This window comes from Schistocerca piceifrons, chromosome 1 (assembly GCF_021461385.2).
Source record: "Schistocerca piceifrons isolate TAMUIC-IGC-003096 chromosome 1, iqSchPice1.1, whole genome shotgun sequence".
NCBI classification, from domain to species: Eukaryota; Metazoa; Arthropoda; class Insecta; order Orthoptera; family Acrididae; genus Schistocerca; species Schistocerca piceifrons.
Genome location: NC_060138.1, coordinates 993,974,668 through 993,991,136, shown reverse-complemented (window position 1 = coordinate 993,991,136; position 16,469 = coordinate 993,974,668). Strand labels below are relative to the sequence as shown.

Here is a 16,469-nt window from a genome sequence, read left to right as displayed (position 1 = left end):
GCACTTTGTTCTTGGTCTTCTATACTTATTGTTCTCTCTTTTTGTGTATTATCCATCTTTCCCTGTAGCTTACATGAATTTCGCTCAGAATTTCTAGCACCCTGATCCATTTTATACCATCAAATGCTCTTCAAGGTGCAAATCCTACAGAAGTATTTATCTTGATTTTTCTCAGGTCTTGCTTCCATTATCAATCTCTGGTGCTTTTACCTTTCCAAAATCCAAACTCATTGATACCTAGCAGCTCCTCAATTTTATTTTCCTTTCCTCTGCATATTATTCTTGTCAGCAGCCTGTTTGCATGAGCCATTAGGCTGACTATGTGATAGTTCTCACACTTGTGTGCCTTTGTCATTTTTGGGATTATATGGATGATATTTTTTACAAAACCTGGTGATACATCTCCTGACTCACTGATTTGACTTGAATAACCATTTAATTGCCACTTCTCCCAATGAGTTCAGAAATTCCAAAGAAATATTATCTGTCCTTTCTGCCTTATTTGATCAGTAGTCTTCCACAGCTCTATTAAACTCTGATTCTAATACTGGATCCCCTTTGTCATCAGAGAAGTCCTCTCCCTCACAGACATCTTCAATGTACTCTTTCCAACTATCCATTCTTTCCTTGGAATTACCATAGCACTCTCAATGTTGAAGTCCATCATTTTAGTTTCATCGAAGGTCATTTCGAGTTTTCTGTATGCTGAACCTGTCCTTCCACGTCTTTTTCAATTTCTTCACATTTTCCTTGTCCCCATTTCGCCTTGACTTCCTTGCACTTCCGATTTATTTCATTCATAAATGATTTAAATTTCTGTAGTCCTGAAATTCTCTGTACATATTTGTACTGCCATCTTTCATCATTCAAGTATTTTTTCCATTATTTAAGGTTTCTTTTGAGTTACCTTCCTTGTACTTATAATAGTCTGTCCAACTTCTGTGACTGCCCCTTTTAGAAATGTCCATCCCTCTTCCACTGACGGACCTGCTGTGGTATTCATTATCATAGTATCTACAGCCTTAGAGAACTTCAAATGCACCTTTTCCCCTCAATACTTCAGTATCCCACTTCTTTTCACATTGGTTCCCAGCTTTTCTTTTACTTGACTCTGTTCTTCATCATCACCAAATTGTGCTCCTGGGTATGCTTTACATCTGATATCTTATTTTGGAATCCCTATCTGACAATGATGTAATCAAGCTGGAAACCTTGTGTATCTCCAGGCCTTTACCACATGTACCACTTCCTCTTCTCATTTTCGAACAATTTATTTACTGTTACAAACAGAAATTTATTTCAGAACACAATTTGTCTTTCTCCTCTCTCACTCCTACTATCAATCCCTTGTTCTCCCATAAATCTTTCTTCTATTCCTTTACCTATTACTGTGATCCACTTCCCATGCATATTAGATTATCAAATACTTCTACATATTACGCAACCTCTGGCCTTGGCAAAGCAATAATCAGGACTGATTCTGTCATAACTCTTGGACTGATAAATGACAATCTTTCAACTGGGAAAATGTTTGTGTGTTAGAGAAATCCTATCATCCTCATCACCGCCTCAGTGGCGACAGCAAAGACTAGCTGGCAGATTTTCTTTTGAGAGGAACACACCTCAGGTTGCAGACACTTGGCATGTGTTTGTTTTAGGAAATCAATGCTTTAATCAAAGGGCAATGTCTACCTAGCACATCAAAGATAAGGGTGTCTGAACACCTACTCCTCAGATAGTGATTTGTTACATTTGGGAGGTTGCTTGCAATATGCCAAATTGCCACCCCCCCCCCCCCCCCTTATTCTACATGGGAAACACCAATTTACTAAACTCCTCATCATGTACACTCATATCAATCTACACTATTTGGGAATACAAGTGGTTCTTTTGAACCTAAGAGAATAGTCTGGATATTACATACAACATGTCTCATCCAAAAGATTCTATTTTGTCATGTTGTTGTTGCTGTTGTGGTCTTCAGTCCTGAGACTGGTTTGATGCAGCTCTCCATGCTACCCTATCCTGTGCAAGTTTCTTCATCTCCCAGTACCTACTGCAACCTACATCCTTCTGAATCTGCTTAGTGTATTCATCTCTTGGTCTCCCTCTACGATTTTTACCCTCCACACTGCCCTCCAATGCTAAATTTGTGATCCCTTGATGCCTCAGAACATGTCCTACCAACTGGTCTCTTCTTCTCGTCAAGTTGTGCCACAAACTCCTCTTCTCCCCAATTCTATTCAATACCTCCTCATTAGTTATGTGATCTACCCATCTAATCTTCAGCATTCTTCTGTAGCACCATATTTCGAAAGCTTCTATTCTCTTCCTGTCCAAACTATTTACCGTCCATGTTTTGTCATATTCCCTGTAAAATTGCACATAGCTTTGCTGGCCAACAGATGGAAGCATCACTGCCAAACTATAAGAGTGAAGTGTCACAAGCCATTTGAAGTTTCTGGCAGTGGCAGACTTTGGTTTACTGGTAGGATATAAGGGAGATTATTTACAAATCACGTGACCCATTGTAGAGTGGAATGATCACAGGTTTGTTTGACCTGTGGGAGAGTGTCACAGAGATACTGAAGAAACTGAACTGGCACAATCTTGAAAACAAATGTAGACTACCCCAAGAAAGCCTAACTAGAAAGTTTTAAAAACCAGCTTTAAGTAATGACTCTAGGAATATACTACAATCCCATTCATATCACTCCCATATGGATTGTAAGGGCAAGATTAAATTAATTATAGCACACATGGAGGCATTTGCACAATTATTCCTCCTGTGCTCCATACGTGAAGAAAAAACCCTGATAACTGGTACAACAGTATATACCGTCTGGCATGCACTTCACCATGGTCTGCAGAGTATAGATGTAGATTAGATTTTGCTGGACCCCTATACTCAAAAATATGAAGTGTTACAAACAAGTGTTGTACAATCTTATTTATCTGTGTATCCATCTGTGCTGCAACTACAGCTGTTCAAGAGCTAACAACCTACTCAACTTTCTTTTTTAATTGTCTGTCTAGATCGCTTTCATTTTTTTTAAGGGCCAGTCCAAAAACACTGTCAGATGCCATTCTTGTCCTTACACCATTGCCGTCTAGCATGTTTCTGCACATTCATCAAAGGTACGCGGAGAAGTGGACGATATGCATGTAACGCATGCCATAATAAACAGCGATGGACTGTCACCCCTGACGGTGTATGATGTGTTACACTGCTCCACTGTTGCGCAGGAGTGAATGAGGATGCAGGTGTGTCCTGCAATGCCATTCTGATAAGGTTCCAGTCTTCTTGGGTGGAGGGGAAGGGAGGGAGGGGTGGTCTGAATGTGCAACCTGACCCACCTCATCATGTTCTATGGCCTTCGATGTACAATTCTGCACACACCCTCACACTGACAAAACACATCTCACACGAACAGCAACTTCCCGGATTTTTCTCTCATGCCAATAATGCGCCCTCTTTCAAACTCAGTGATTTGATGGCACAGTTCACACATACATCTGCTAGTCATCCTGCACATCTTCTCAAGTCACACTGATTCATTACCTTTGGTTCATAGCAACAACAAGAGTGATAGGTGCATTTTACTGGTAGGTGGTGTTGTGCAGTGATATGAATGCTGACTTAGAACCTGTGGGTCAACATGGTTCAAATGCTAATCATCTCTGCAGAACATACTAACGTACATGTCTGGTGAATATGAACATCCTATCTCTAGTCGTTCATGGTGTTCTGTTTTTTCTGAACATAATTGTAACTAATCAGCATCTACTCTACAACATACAACATACAACATTGGTACTATAACACCATCAAACATCAAAGGTAAAAGAACATACCTGACTACATGATTTACAAAAGTAACCTGTACAACTTATCAGCAAAATTTACATGCTACGTTATAGGATATAATAGGGGTCTGGAAGAGTGCATATTATTCAAATAACCCTAAGACAACTGCCACCATGTTGCATCACGTACATTTCTCACATGTGAATGACAAAAACATTTCCTAACTGAACTAATAATTGTTTGTTTGTTCAGAATAATAGTCTTGGAAATACACGATTAAAACTTGTGGCTTGTCAAGCATAAAAGCATCATTAACAACTCACAATATTATTTGATTTAAAAGCACAGGTAGCATCCGTATACAAGGAGTTGATTCAGCCTGCTTCCGATGCAGTATGCTTGCTCTCATAGTAACCGCTTTGGTGTTGTGCCACAAGCCAAACAGTCATCTGCTAACCACTGGCATGCACAGAGGGCTGCACAGAAGGGGCTCTTCACCGATTTAGTTATGTTCCAGCTATCCCGCCACAAACTCTCCATCCATAAGTAACATTCATCACATTAGTAAGTCTTCATACGTCTTAAACTAGGCATTCTGACACAATATGCTCTGCTTATTCATGGTTAGGATCAGATCTCTGTTTTTGCAGCGGTAAATTTTGATTTCATCCAAGATGTCAGGTAACCGGCTTCTGCCTAGGCTGCCCAAATTTTGATCAATATTCAAAACAGGGTCCTTAAAATTGTCATATGTGCCTCAAAGATCATTTTGTTTTGATAGTGTGTGCACACTTCCTGCATCTAGTTTCAAAGTTCCTGCCCATTTGCCCTGCGTACTATTTACTGCAGTATTGCACTTAATCCTATACACACCTGAAACCCAAAATTTATTTCTACTATTACAGACTTTTTGATGGAGCAAGAATTTTAGCCTACTTTTTGTTTTAAGCCTATTGTTACATTTGCTTTAAAAAAGTGTCTATCGATTTTGTCATAAGTATTTCTGTTGTAGGTAATAGGCACACATCTTTTGTTCTTGGTTTTTCCTCACCTGTGATGTGACCTCTGTTTATTTGTTTTAGTTCTTCTTTTTTTATCTTATTACACATTTTTACCATGACTACTTGATTTAAAATGTTCAGTTCTCTTCCAACTTGACAATGGCAGAACAACACTCTTAATGATCTCTACACCACCACATTAAAATACACATGAAGGATGGCACAAGTGCTTATTGATAACGATATCTCTACCTGTAGATTTCATAAATATGGTAAATCCTTTCTTTCTATCATTTGTTAGAGTTAAATCTAGGTAGCTTATATGATTTGTCTACCTCAAACTTCATAGTAAGCTTAATCTTCAGGTGCTGGGAACACAATTTTTATGCTAAGTTTTCAATGTCATTTTTGTCTCCCATGTATGATAAAAATGAAGCATCCACATGCTGTCCACAATTGATTTTTCCATTTAATATCAGGATTTACCTCGAAAAATTCGTTTTTCTGATTATTTACAAAAATATCGGATAAGCCCCATCCAAGCTGTTACCAAATGCCAATCCATCATTCTATTGATAAATTTTTCAATTAAAAGTGAAATACTTGAAAGACTGTATTAGTTCCAACACTTCTACTAGCGCAGTCACTTCTCCTATTGCCATTTTTTCGTATGTGAGGTGATTGTATATTTTATGGGATGTTTGTATATAGAGTGGTAATTTGTAATAATGCTACTGATGCTCTTTGTGGTACGGACTACATCTTTGATTTCATCAGCAAGTTTATAACTGTTCCTAATAATACAAGATTGATGAGGTGTACCTCTGCTTCTTTGATTTATAATTTGGGCAATGTGTATTATTCATGATTAGATGTATAGATTTTTCGTCTTTACACAGCTTTATTTCACGAGAATATTTCTGGGATTCATGGGTTCATAACTATATGTCTAAGGTTTCTTATTGTTGAAACATGTTATCCATAACAACAACAACTTCTTGGTTTTCTCAATGTAGTCCATATCATGTATTACAATCACGTAATGCCCTTATCTGCCTTCTGTAATTCTAGCTTCTTATTTATATCCTTCAGTACTTGCAACTCTTTTTTGTTCTCATGAGTGGAGAGCAGTTCACTTAGGATTAACTTCCTTAATTTAAGTGCTGGGCTGATTTGTTCATATTTACTCATTGTCGCAATATCATACAATACTTTTACTTCTGGTGACAGTCTGTATGTAGAAATAGGGACATAATGAAAATTTATAGCACAATGAAGAGGAAAGAACTAAAACAAATAAGTGAAGGTCACATCACAGGTCAGAATAACAAAAAGTATGTGGCTGTGACAAACAATGGAAAGACTTCTGACAAAATTGATAAATGTTTCCTTAACAAAATGTAAAAATATTTCTTTGTACAAATAACATGCTAAATTTGTGGCTCCAACATAAAGTCTGTAAAAGTATGAATAAATTTTGGGATTCAGGTGTGCAATGATTAAATAAAATGACTGCAGTGACAGTGTATAGGGCAAATGGGGAGAAGCTTTGAAACTTGATTCAGGGACCATACTTATTGTCAAAACAGAACCATTTTTAAGGCACACAAAGAAACTTTTAAACACACTGTCAAATTTAGACCTCCCATACAGAACTCAAAAGGGTTCAACTGCTTGACATCTTGAAAGAACTCTAAATTTATCATTACAGAAAGCAAGATCCAAATCTAGTCCTGAATGAACAGAGAAAATTCAATAACAATGCGTATTTTAACATGCATGAAGAGTTACTTAGTTGGTGATTGTGCTTACAGACGTCAAGGTGATAGGGGGGAGGAAGGATAGAGGGAGTGGGGTGGGGCAGCTGGAACAAGTCTGAAATCAGTTAAGAAGCCCTCCCGCATACCCCTCTGCCCATGGTTATGGTTAGCAGATGACTGTTTGTCTCATCATTAAAGCAGTGACCACGAGTGTGAGCATATCGCAATGGAGGCAAGCCTGTGGCAATACCATGGATATGCATGCTATCCGTAATGAATTATATATTTTTTGTGACTTTTTGTAATGTTTTTACCCCTGAGTGACTACAAGTTTACTTACAAAACAACATTTTCATCAAACAAAAAAGTTATTTCTAATTCAGTATGCAAATGTATTTGTCATTTACATATGACAAATGTACCAGTTACCACCCGTTGGCAGTTGTCTCTCAGGTTTTATGAACAATGTGGATTCCACCAGACCACTATTCTATCCTGTGACATAGCATGTAAATTTTGCATGTAAGCTGTATGGATTACTTTTGTAACTGATACAGTCCGGTACAATTTGGTACATTTGATATCTAATGTTATGGCACAATGGCAGTGTAGTGTATCGTAGAGTAGATATTGATTAGTTATTTTACTTTTGCCTACAGATCTGAGGATGATTCCAGTGCATTGAAAGTCTTCATTTACAACATACTGAAGCAGTGGTGATGGACATTAAAGAATCAGTTTTTTCACCAAGTGATAATGGATGTTCTCCACGGACAAAATGTCTATTTCTGCAAACACAACTACTGACAGGTTCTTATTAACTCTTCAATGGTTCATAGGTTGGCATGGCATTCCACACAATATCTACAGTGAAATGTCCAAATGTTTCCTGCAGTAACTGAGAGATAGCAGAACTATGGACAGCTTGCTATCTCTGCTGAAAGAACTAACCAGTTCATCACACAATGACATATCAAGTGTGACTTCATAGCACCACATGCATCTTGGTGGGGAGGGCTGGGAGAATAGATAGTAGGCTCCACAAAATAAATTATCCTTAAATTGTTTGACTGCTGCAGCTTGGACAAGGCAGGCCTACAAAGAAAACTCGTTAACACATAAGCTACCCCGTATCTGAGACCTACAACACAAATTGTGGATGAAATATTCATCCCATTGTACTTTATTGTTGGAGAAAAACTTATTACCCTATCCACAAGGCCTGAGCAACCAAAGATAATGAACCTGGAATGGTAATTATAGTTTCAGCAGAAAATAACCATGGACTTTGGAAGTGATGTAAAGAGTACCTACTGTTCCTTCTGGTTCCATTCAATCACGAACACCTGCAGACCACTGAAGATCTGGAGTGGATACAGTGTTGTTCTACAAGTGAACATCCTTCCTTACCACATAATGAAGGAAACCAGGGTAAAGGAGCTACGAACATAATGAGATGAACTACCCCGAACTGTCACCCTACTCATCCTCCAGCCATAAAGAATGCTACTGGACCAGTATAGCTGGTCGTAGCACTGCAGGTCAACCTGGATAGAGAGGCTTAGTCCCAATATGGCAATATTATGAAGAAGGGTAGAATGCTACTCCCCTCATAGAGGAGTCGCAGACAGACAGCAAAGAGATTGGTATACGTTTATGGTTTTGGCCAAAAGGCCTTCTTCTAACACACTTGTTCCTGTGGGAATAAACTGTGACTGGATCAATACACTGGTTCAAGAGGGAACTGTTATTTTCTTTACGTAATTTGTAACCTACCAATGGTGACATGTTACACGTTTGAGCTGAACCTCTGCTCATAAGCCTTTATTCATTCTTCTAACTCTACCTCCTCCTCTTTGCACTTTCCGTCCCTAATTCAAAATTATCTCTTGTTGGCTTCATCTTACTCTCTGCTAAGTTATTTATTGTATATAATGTAAAAATAACAATGCTGCATATTTTAATGTGTCATACAGATTACTGCTCATTGTTACAAGGGTTCAAGTAATATTTCAATGAACAAAGTTATTTATTAAAATCAACTGGGTGACACATTAGTAAAAAGCCATTTACTGATATAATTGCAGAATTTGAACTGGTAAACATACCACTCAACTTTCCAGTAGTATATCACAAGTTTCCATGTAACACGCTGTTCCAATTGTGCATTTGTGTTCGCAATAGCATTTTCAGTACTGATATCACTGAGTATTCCAGAATTGATAATGTCATGATTGGCATCTAAATAACTGTGCCACACTTTCTTTAATAATATGTGTCATGTTAAGAGTTACAATATTTCCTCTTACATAACAAAAAAAATAAATGAGGCACAGACACTAAATAATATGTCCCAAGTATTACATGTACAATTCAGACTTCCATAAAGCACTAACACCCGAATATGCTACCAGTTCTGAATGAGACAACACATAATAATAAAATTAAGCAATAAAAGTAGAAACTATAGTTACAATTGAAAATGTATGAGAGACCAGAACTCTAACAAGAATTTCCACTTATTGCATGCAGGCCTTAACACCATTACGTTACCTGAGCGCAGCCCCAGGCCACATTCAAATTTCAAATTTCACCGTTGTTGATATTCTCACCTATCATTTCCGATGGCACAGATAGCCTAACAGTTAAGATGACTGATAACAATGAGCAGAAAAGTCTGGATTCGAGTCCCAGTCTTGCACAAATTTTCAAGTGTCACTACAGATCCCTCAGACTACAGAACCAGCATATGTTAATGGTTAGCATCGTACCATTTCATATCACTACATCTTCACTTGTTTCATCCCCATCAATCCACTCATCCGATGTTCGTGCATTTAATTAATTTGTTTAATATAATAGAGGGAAACATTCCACGTGGGAAAAATATATCTAAAACCAAAGATGATGTGACTTACCAAATGAAAGCGCTGGCAGGTCGATAGACCCACAAACAAACACAAACAGACACATAAAATTCAAGCTTTCGCAACAAACTGTTGCCTCATCAGGAAAGAGGGAAGGAGAGGGAAAGACGAAAGGATGTGGGTTTTAAGGGAGAGGGTAAGGAGTCATTCCAATCCCGGGAGCAGAAAGACTTACCTTAGGGGGAAAAAAGGACGGGTATACACTCGCGCACACACACACACATATCCATCCACACATATACAGACACAAGCAGACATATTTAAAGACAAAGAGTTTGGGCAGAGATGTCAGTCGAGGCGGAAGTGCAGAGGCAAAGATGTTGTTGAATGACAGGTGAGGTATGAGTGGCGGCAACTTGAAATTAGCGGAGATTGAGGCCTGGTGGGTAACTGGAAGAGAGGATATATTGAAGAGCAAGTTCCCATCTCCGGAGTTCGGATAGGTTGGTGTTGGTGGGAAGTATCCAGATAACCCGAACGGTGTAACACTGTGCCAAGATGTGCTGGCCGTGCACCAAGGCATGTTTAGCCACAGGGTGATCCTCATTACCAACAAACACTGTCTGCCTGTGTCCATTCATGCGAATGGACAGTTTGTTGCTGGTCATTCCCACATAGAATGCATCACAGTGTAGGCAGGTCAGTTGGTAAATCATGTGGGTGATTTCACACGTGGCTCTGCCTTTGATCGTGTACGCCTTCCGGGTTACAGGAATGGAGTAGGTGGTGGTGGGAGGGTGCATGGGACAGGTTTTACACCGGGGGCGGTTACAAGGATAGGAGCCAGAGGGTAGGGAAGGTGGTTTGGGGATTTCATAGGGATGAACTAAGAGGTTATGAAGGTTAGGTGGATGGCGGAAAGACACTCTTGGTGGAGTGGGGAGGATTTCATGAAGGATGGATCTCATTTCAGGGCAGGATTTGAGGAAGTCGTATCCCTGCTGGAGAGCCACATTCGGAGTCTGGTCCAGTCCCAGAAAGTATCCTGTCACAAGTGGGGCACTTTTGTGGTTCTTCTGTGGGAGGTCCTGGGTTTGAGGGGATGATGAAGTGGCTCTGGTTATTTGCTTCTCTACCAGGTCGGGAGGGTAGTTACGGGATGCGAAAGCTGTTGTCAGGTTGTTGGTGTAATGGTTCAGGGATTCCGGACTCGAGCAGATTCGTTTGCCACGAAGACCTAGGCTGTAGGGAAGGGACCGTTTGATGTGGAATGGGTGGCAGCTGTCATAATGGAGGTACTGTTGCTTGTTGGTGGGTTTGATGTGGACGGACGTGTGAAGCTGGCCATTGGACAGATGGAGGTCAACGTCAAGGAAAGTGGCGTGGGATTTGGAGTAGGACCAGGTGAATCTGATGGAACCAAAGGAGTTGAGGTTGGAGAGGAAATTCTGGAGTTCTTCTTCACTGTGAGTCCAGATCATGAAGATGTCATCAATAAATCTGTACCAAACTTTGGGTTGGCAGGCCTGGGTAACCAAGAAGGCTTCCTCTAGGCGACCCATGAATAGGTTGGCGTACGAGGGGGCCATCCTGGTACCCATGGCTGTTCCCTTTAATTGTTGGTATGTCTGGCCTTCAAAAGTGAAGAAGTTGTGGGTCAGGATGAAGCTGGCAAACGAATCTGCTCCAGTCCGGAATCCCTGAACCATTACACCAACAACCTGACAACAGCTTTCGCATCCCGTAACTACCCTTCCGACCTGGTACATAAGCAAATAACCAGAGCCACTTCCTCATCCCCTCAAACCCAGAACCTCCCACAGAAGAACCACAAAAGTGCCCCACTTGTGACAGGACACTTTCCGGGACTGGACCAGATTCTGAATGTGGTTCTCCAGCAGGGATACGACTTCCTCAAATCCTGCCCTGAAATGAGATCCATCCTTCATGAAATCCTCCCCACTCCACCAAGAGTGTCTTTCCGCCGTCCACCTAACCTTCAACCCGTTAGTTCATCCCTATGAAATCACCAAACCATCTTCCCTACCCTCTGGCTCCTATCCTTGTAACCGCCCCTGGTGTAAAACCTGTCCCATGCACCCTCCCACCACCACCTAATCCAGTCCTGTAACCCGGAAGGTGTACACGATCAAAGGCAGAGCCACGTGTGAAAGCACCCACGTGATTTACCAACTGACCTGCCTACACTGTGATGCATTCTATGTGGGAATGACCCGCAACAAACTGTCCATTCGCATGAATGGACACAGGCAGACGGTGTTTGTTGGTAATGAGGATCACCCTGTGGCTAAACATGCCTTGGTGCACGACCAGCACATCTTGGCACATTGTTACACCGTTCGGGTTATCTGGATACTTCCCACCAACACCAACCTATCCGAACTCCGGAGTTGGGAACTTGCTCTTCAATATATCCTCTCTTCCCCTTACCCACCAGGCCTCAATCTCTGCTAATTTCAAGTTGCTGTCACTCATACCTCACCTGTCATTCAACAACATCTTTGCCTCTACACTTCCGCTTCGACTGACATCTCTGCCCAAACTCTTTGTCTTTAAATGTGTCTGCTTGTGTCTGTATATGTGTGGATGGATATGTGTGTGTGTGCGAGTGTATACCCGTCCTTTTTTCCCCCTAAGGTAAGTCTTTCCGCTCCCGGGATTGGAATGACTCCTTACCCTCTCCCTTAAAACCCACATCCTTTCGTCTTTCCCTCTCCTTCCCTCTTTCCTGATGAGGCAACAGTTTGTTGCGAATGCTTGAATTTTGTGTGTATGTTTGTGTTTGTTTGTGGGTCTATCGACCTACCAGTGCTTTCGTTTGGTAAGTCACATCATCTTTGTTTTTAGATATAATTAATTTGTTTCATTTAAATAATAAGTAATTAGCTCCATTTTTATTCCATTTGCACTTAAGTCTTTCCAGCCATGGCATTTCAAATTTAAATTCAATATGAGAACAAAGGCCAATTTTAATTTGTGCACTTCAAGGACAGACTAAGACTGTCCCACTTTTACACATAGTGTACTGTCCAAAACCTTTGTTCAAAAGGAGCTCAACAACTGTCACATGGTTTGTAAGCAGTGTTCACCACCATCAATGGTTGCATATAATACAATGCTCAAAAATTGTTAAATATATTCTAAAAAAAAAAGAGAGAGAGAGAGAGAGAGAGAGAGAGAGAGAGAGAGAACAGGCTTCTGAAGCTATGTACAGCATTGCCAAAACTTAAGTATGAGAAGGGAAAAAACAGATTAGAATGATCCTAACATAATGTATAAAGAAAAACAGTAGATGTTAGTAGAATTATTATGTTCAGTTCAATAACTAGCACTACTTTAGAAAGACAAGAAGAGAGCTACCACTCAAAAACAGCCTCAAATAATTCCCCAAAACTACAATGAAACAAGGTCCCACCATCACTGTGCATGACACAGATAATTCAGATTTCCATATTTGTTGGAGCATTCTAGTTCACTCATAATGTTCTGAGCATGAACCATGTGCCTCAGAAACACAGCTTTCTGGCTCCACTCTAAGTACAACTTTTTGGAAGAAGTCCTCTCTGATATTTCATATTGAAAAGCTCCTCCTCAATATAACACACACACACACACACACACACACACACACACACACACACACACACACAAATTGCAAGAAATAAACTACTTTATTAAGGACTATCAATATACAAAAATACCCTAAATGAAATTTTGTTTTATAAGTGGCAGCAGTATAGGGGTACACACACTGAACAATGTGGTTTAATTTTTATTTCCAGTTCATATAGTCTTCCTCATCACCATTCCCAGCTCTAGTTTCCTGGGTATAGTTACATGCACTCACCATATCCAGCTGTCTTCATAGATATTCTGTTCCTCGACATCTTCCCACTGGAAGTTCATTTCATTTCATGCTCTCTAGAATTCTCTCTCCCCCTCATCTGCTTTCACAGTATCTACTCAGCATTTTATGATCCTTCTATGTGGCCTTTCGGCTTGGATATTTATTCTGAAATATTTTCTGGCAGATCATTTTTCATCCATTCTTGTAATGTGCTTGTATCACTGCAGGCTACGTTTCTTTATTACACTAATAACAGGCACTTTGCTGCCAGCTATACTCTTGTTCACCTGATTTTTGATCTTGTCCTTTCTAGCACTTTGGTTCATAGTTCTGATGAATCTCTTTTGTCACCCGAATTCTGCTGTAGCTTTTTTCAGTAGGGTACACGTCTCAACACTAAGTGAGAACTGGCATGAAGTATGGGTAAAAATTAGGTTCTTCGTATGTCCTACTGACTATTTCCTGATTAATATTGTTGTTTTGGAAGTTAGGCTTCTCATGTATTTGAAATGGAAAACTGATTCTCATTTTGTATCTTTTAAATATAAGTTTGAGCCTGTTCCTTCCCTGTTTGATGGTAATTTCTATGGCCTAGGTGTTGCTTATCTTCAGTTCAAAAGTTTTAAACAAACTGTTCCATTCTGTCAGCTTTTTCTGCACCTCAGTTTCTGCTTTTCCCTGTAAAACATCATCTGTGAATACTAGGACACTCGGTTCACTGCTCATTTTCATACATAGATTTTTCAATCTTGTCCCTTACTATTACGAACAGGAATGACGATGGGGCACTTCCTTGCTGGACAGCTCTCTTTGCCTAGAACCATTTCGACCGCCCACTACCTATCTGGACACAGCCACAGCAGTTCTGGTGTAACATCTTTAATTTTCCAATTAAACACTTTGGCACCTTGAGACGTTCCAAGCATTCCCAGAATTTGTTTCGAAGGAAACTATCATGGACTTTTTCAATGTCCAAAATTCAATGACAATATTCTTTCCATGTTCCCCAGAACTTTTCTATCAACATCAAGCCAGGTTAATGAATATTTCCTATTTTGTGTGTATGTTACTGATGGATCAGTCTCCATTTAGCAACATATCAAAATGTCTCTCCATTTCACCTCTGATTTCTTTCTCTGATCTTATTAAGCTTCCATTGTCTGTTTTTGAAGCAAGGACATTTACATACCATATTTGCACGAATTTTGACATGAGATTAAAGTAAAATGTAAATCTCAAATATATGCCACACTACTAAATTCAATTAGACAATACTTTGAACTGCATCTCATTCCCTCTCCTCTTCAACTTCCGTATAACTAAGAGTAAGAGTGACTCGTCACACATACACAGTTATGACCTGTTCCAATACTTCATAGCCCTTGTTATTATCATTTTTGTTAAGCATATTCTGTGGCTTGAGCTTCAGATAAAACAGCAATATACTTTCAATTACGAAGTACTGCCAACTGCCAAGACGTACATGATACAGGCATTAAATAATGTTGACAACTGCATATAACAATTGAGCCGTGCAGAGCATCAATGTTAGACTTTGTGATTTGGGACCATACGGAAATGAACAGTATGTAAAAGAAACATTTTGCCAATGGAATTTGAAGTTTCATATAGGTGAGTTCAGCTATTTACATCACGAAATAATCTGTCTGTTTTTCACGTAACTATAACTGTGCAAAAATTGCCTCAAGCTTACAAAAGCGGTTTGACACCTTTTCAGTTTTATGTGATCCAACTACAACACAAAAGATTTTATTTGGATTCCCAAGTAGGGTATGCGGACCTAATGCCGGTCTACTCTGATATGCCAATCAGCATTACAGTAAACAATGTACAGGAACAAAGTGTGCAAATAAGTACATATGCTGATGAAAAGCAGTGGTGCACAGTGGAGTGCGGAACATTATGGCTGATGGATAAAAACTGCCACTATTGTGGTTTTTAATCAGAAAACACTCCTCAAGGGAGAAATCTTCTCAGTTGGTATTTTTGTGAGAGCTCATGACTTTACACTGCACCACTTCAATGGTATTTATTTCAAAATACAATGCACGTGTATATGTCACTTTGAAATTGACAATCTATGATCTGAGGGTGAAAAATCTCGATTATTGGCTGCGTGCAATGATTTTTCAAGCCAAAATTTAGGGAAAAAATGCAGCCTATATTATCAAAAATATGGTATTCACTTCTTTTATTCTTCATTACTTTATATGGGAGCTTCCTATTTCCTCGAAAGTCTTCATCCATCCCTATAGTGAAGTCATTCTATGGGTGTCATGTGGAAATCATATGTGCACAAGACAAAAGAAAATTGTTTCTAGCAGCCAAACACAGTCAGGAACATTTCACTCTAATAGTGACAAATTCCACTTCTATCCACCTTACACTAACTAGGCACGAGATGGCACAAAAATTAACAGACATGTTAAGTGCAAGGATACTCTGATGGAGTTAAAGTTTAGCATTTATGAACAATTGTAAATGAGACCAAAAACTAGAATGCTCCAAATTCCCATAAATTCAGTGAGTTTCCCCAACACCAAATAATAATAATGAAAACGTGACTCTACCGCATTTGGGATCTGCGTCGCCTGCTGAGAATAAATAATACACTAGAATTACAATACTGATATTTAAGTCGAAATCTTGAAGTATCATACAAAATCCAAAACAAACTTAGTACAACAAAATACCTACTATAGAAGTCTCCAAAATTTTACATGTATGAAATATAGAATTTACAACCAAAATTATTCTGACTCAGTCATATTTCTATTACTTATCTAAGAGTCAGTCACCTGATACTTCTGATGTAGTTTATTACTTACAATGTAGTTTATTACTTACAATTTACCAGCACATATCAGTATTTATTACATTTCTGCATTAGAAATTACGTCAAAATTCTAGCCTTTTGTTCAGGTAATACAATTTATTATCTTAAAAAGTAAAGATGGTAAATGTAAGTGAAGTAATAAACAATAATAGTAAAGACTATATGTGACATTTCAAGGAAGGAATGCAAGGACTGGTACAAACAGAGGCCACATACTATAATGTGTGATCCAGCACATGAATGATCAGTGTATCAAATAACAAAAGACAACAAATGGAAAAAGAGAAATTATTGCCCAGACTAAGAAG

General features: G+C 39.2%; 1 protein-coding gene across 7 annotated transcripts in view; it reads right to left on the bottom strand.

Annotated features, from left to right (window-relative positions):
• LOC124780080 (protein transport protein Sec23A) overlaps positions 1-16,469 on the bottom strand; it is a 103,939-nt gene that overhangs the window by 15,207 nt on the left and 72,263 nt on the right. For 3 of the 7 annotated variants that reach the window (XM_047253758.1, XM_047253765.1, XM_047253788.1), the window contains one exon: positions 15,896-15,919. The exons of 2 other annotated variants lie outside the window; for them this stretch is intronic. In XM_047253758.1, coding sequence (XP_047109714.1) covers positions 15,896-15,919 — 24 coding nt within the window. The remainder of the gene's footprint in view (positions 1-15,895; positions 15,920-16,469) is intronic. 2 more of the 7 variants (XM_047253773.1, XM_047253797.1) reach the window with 1 other exon arrangement.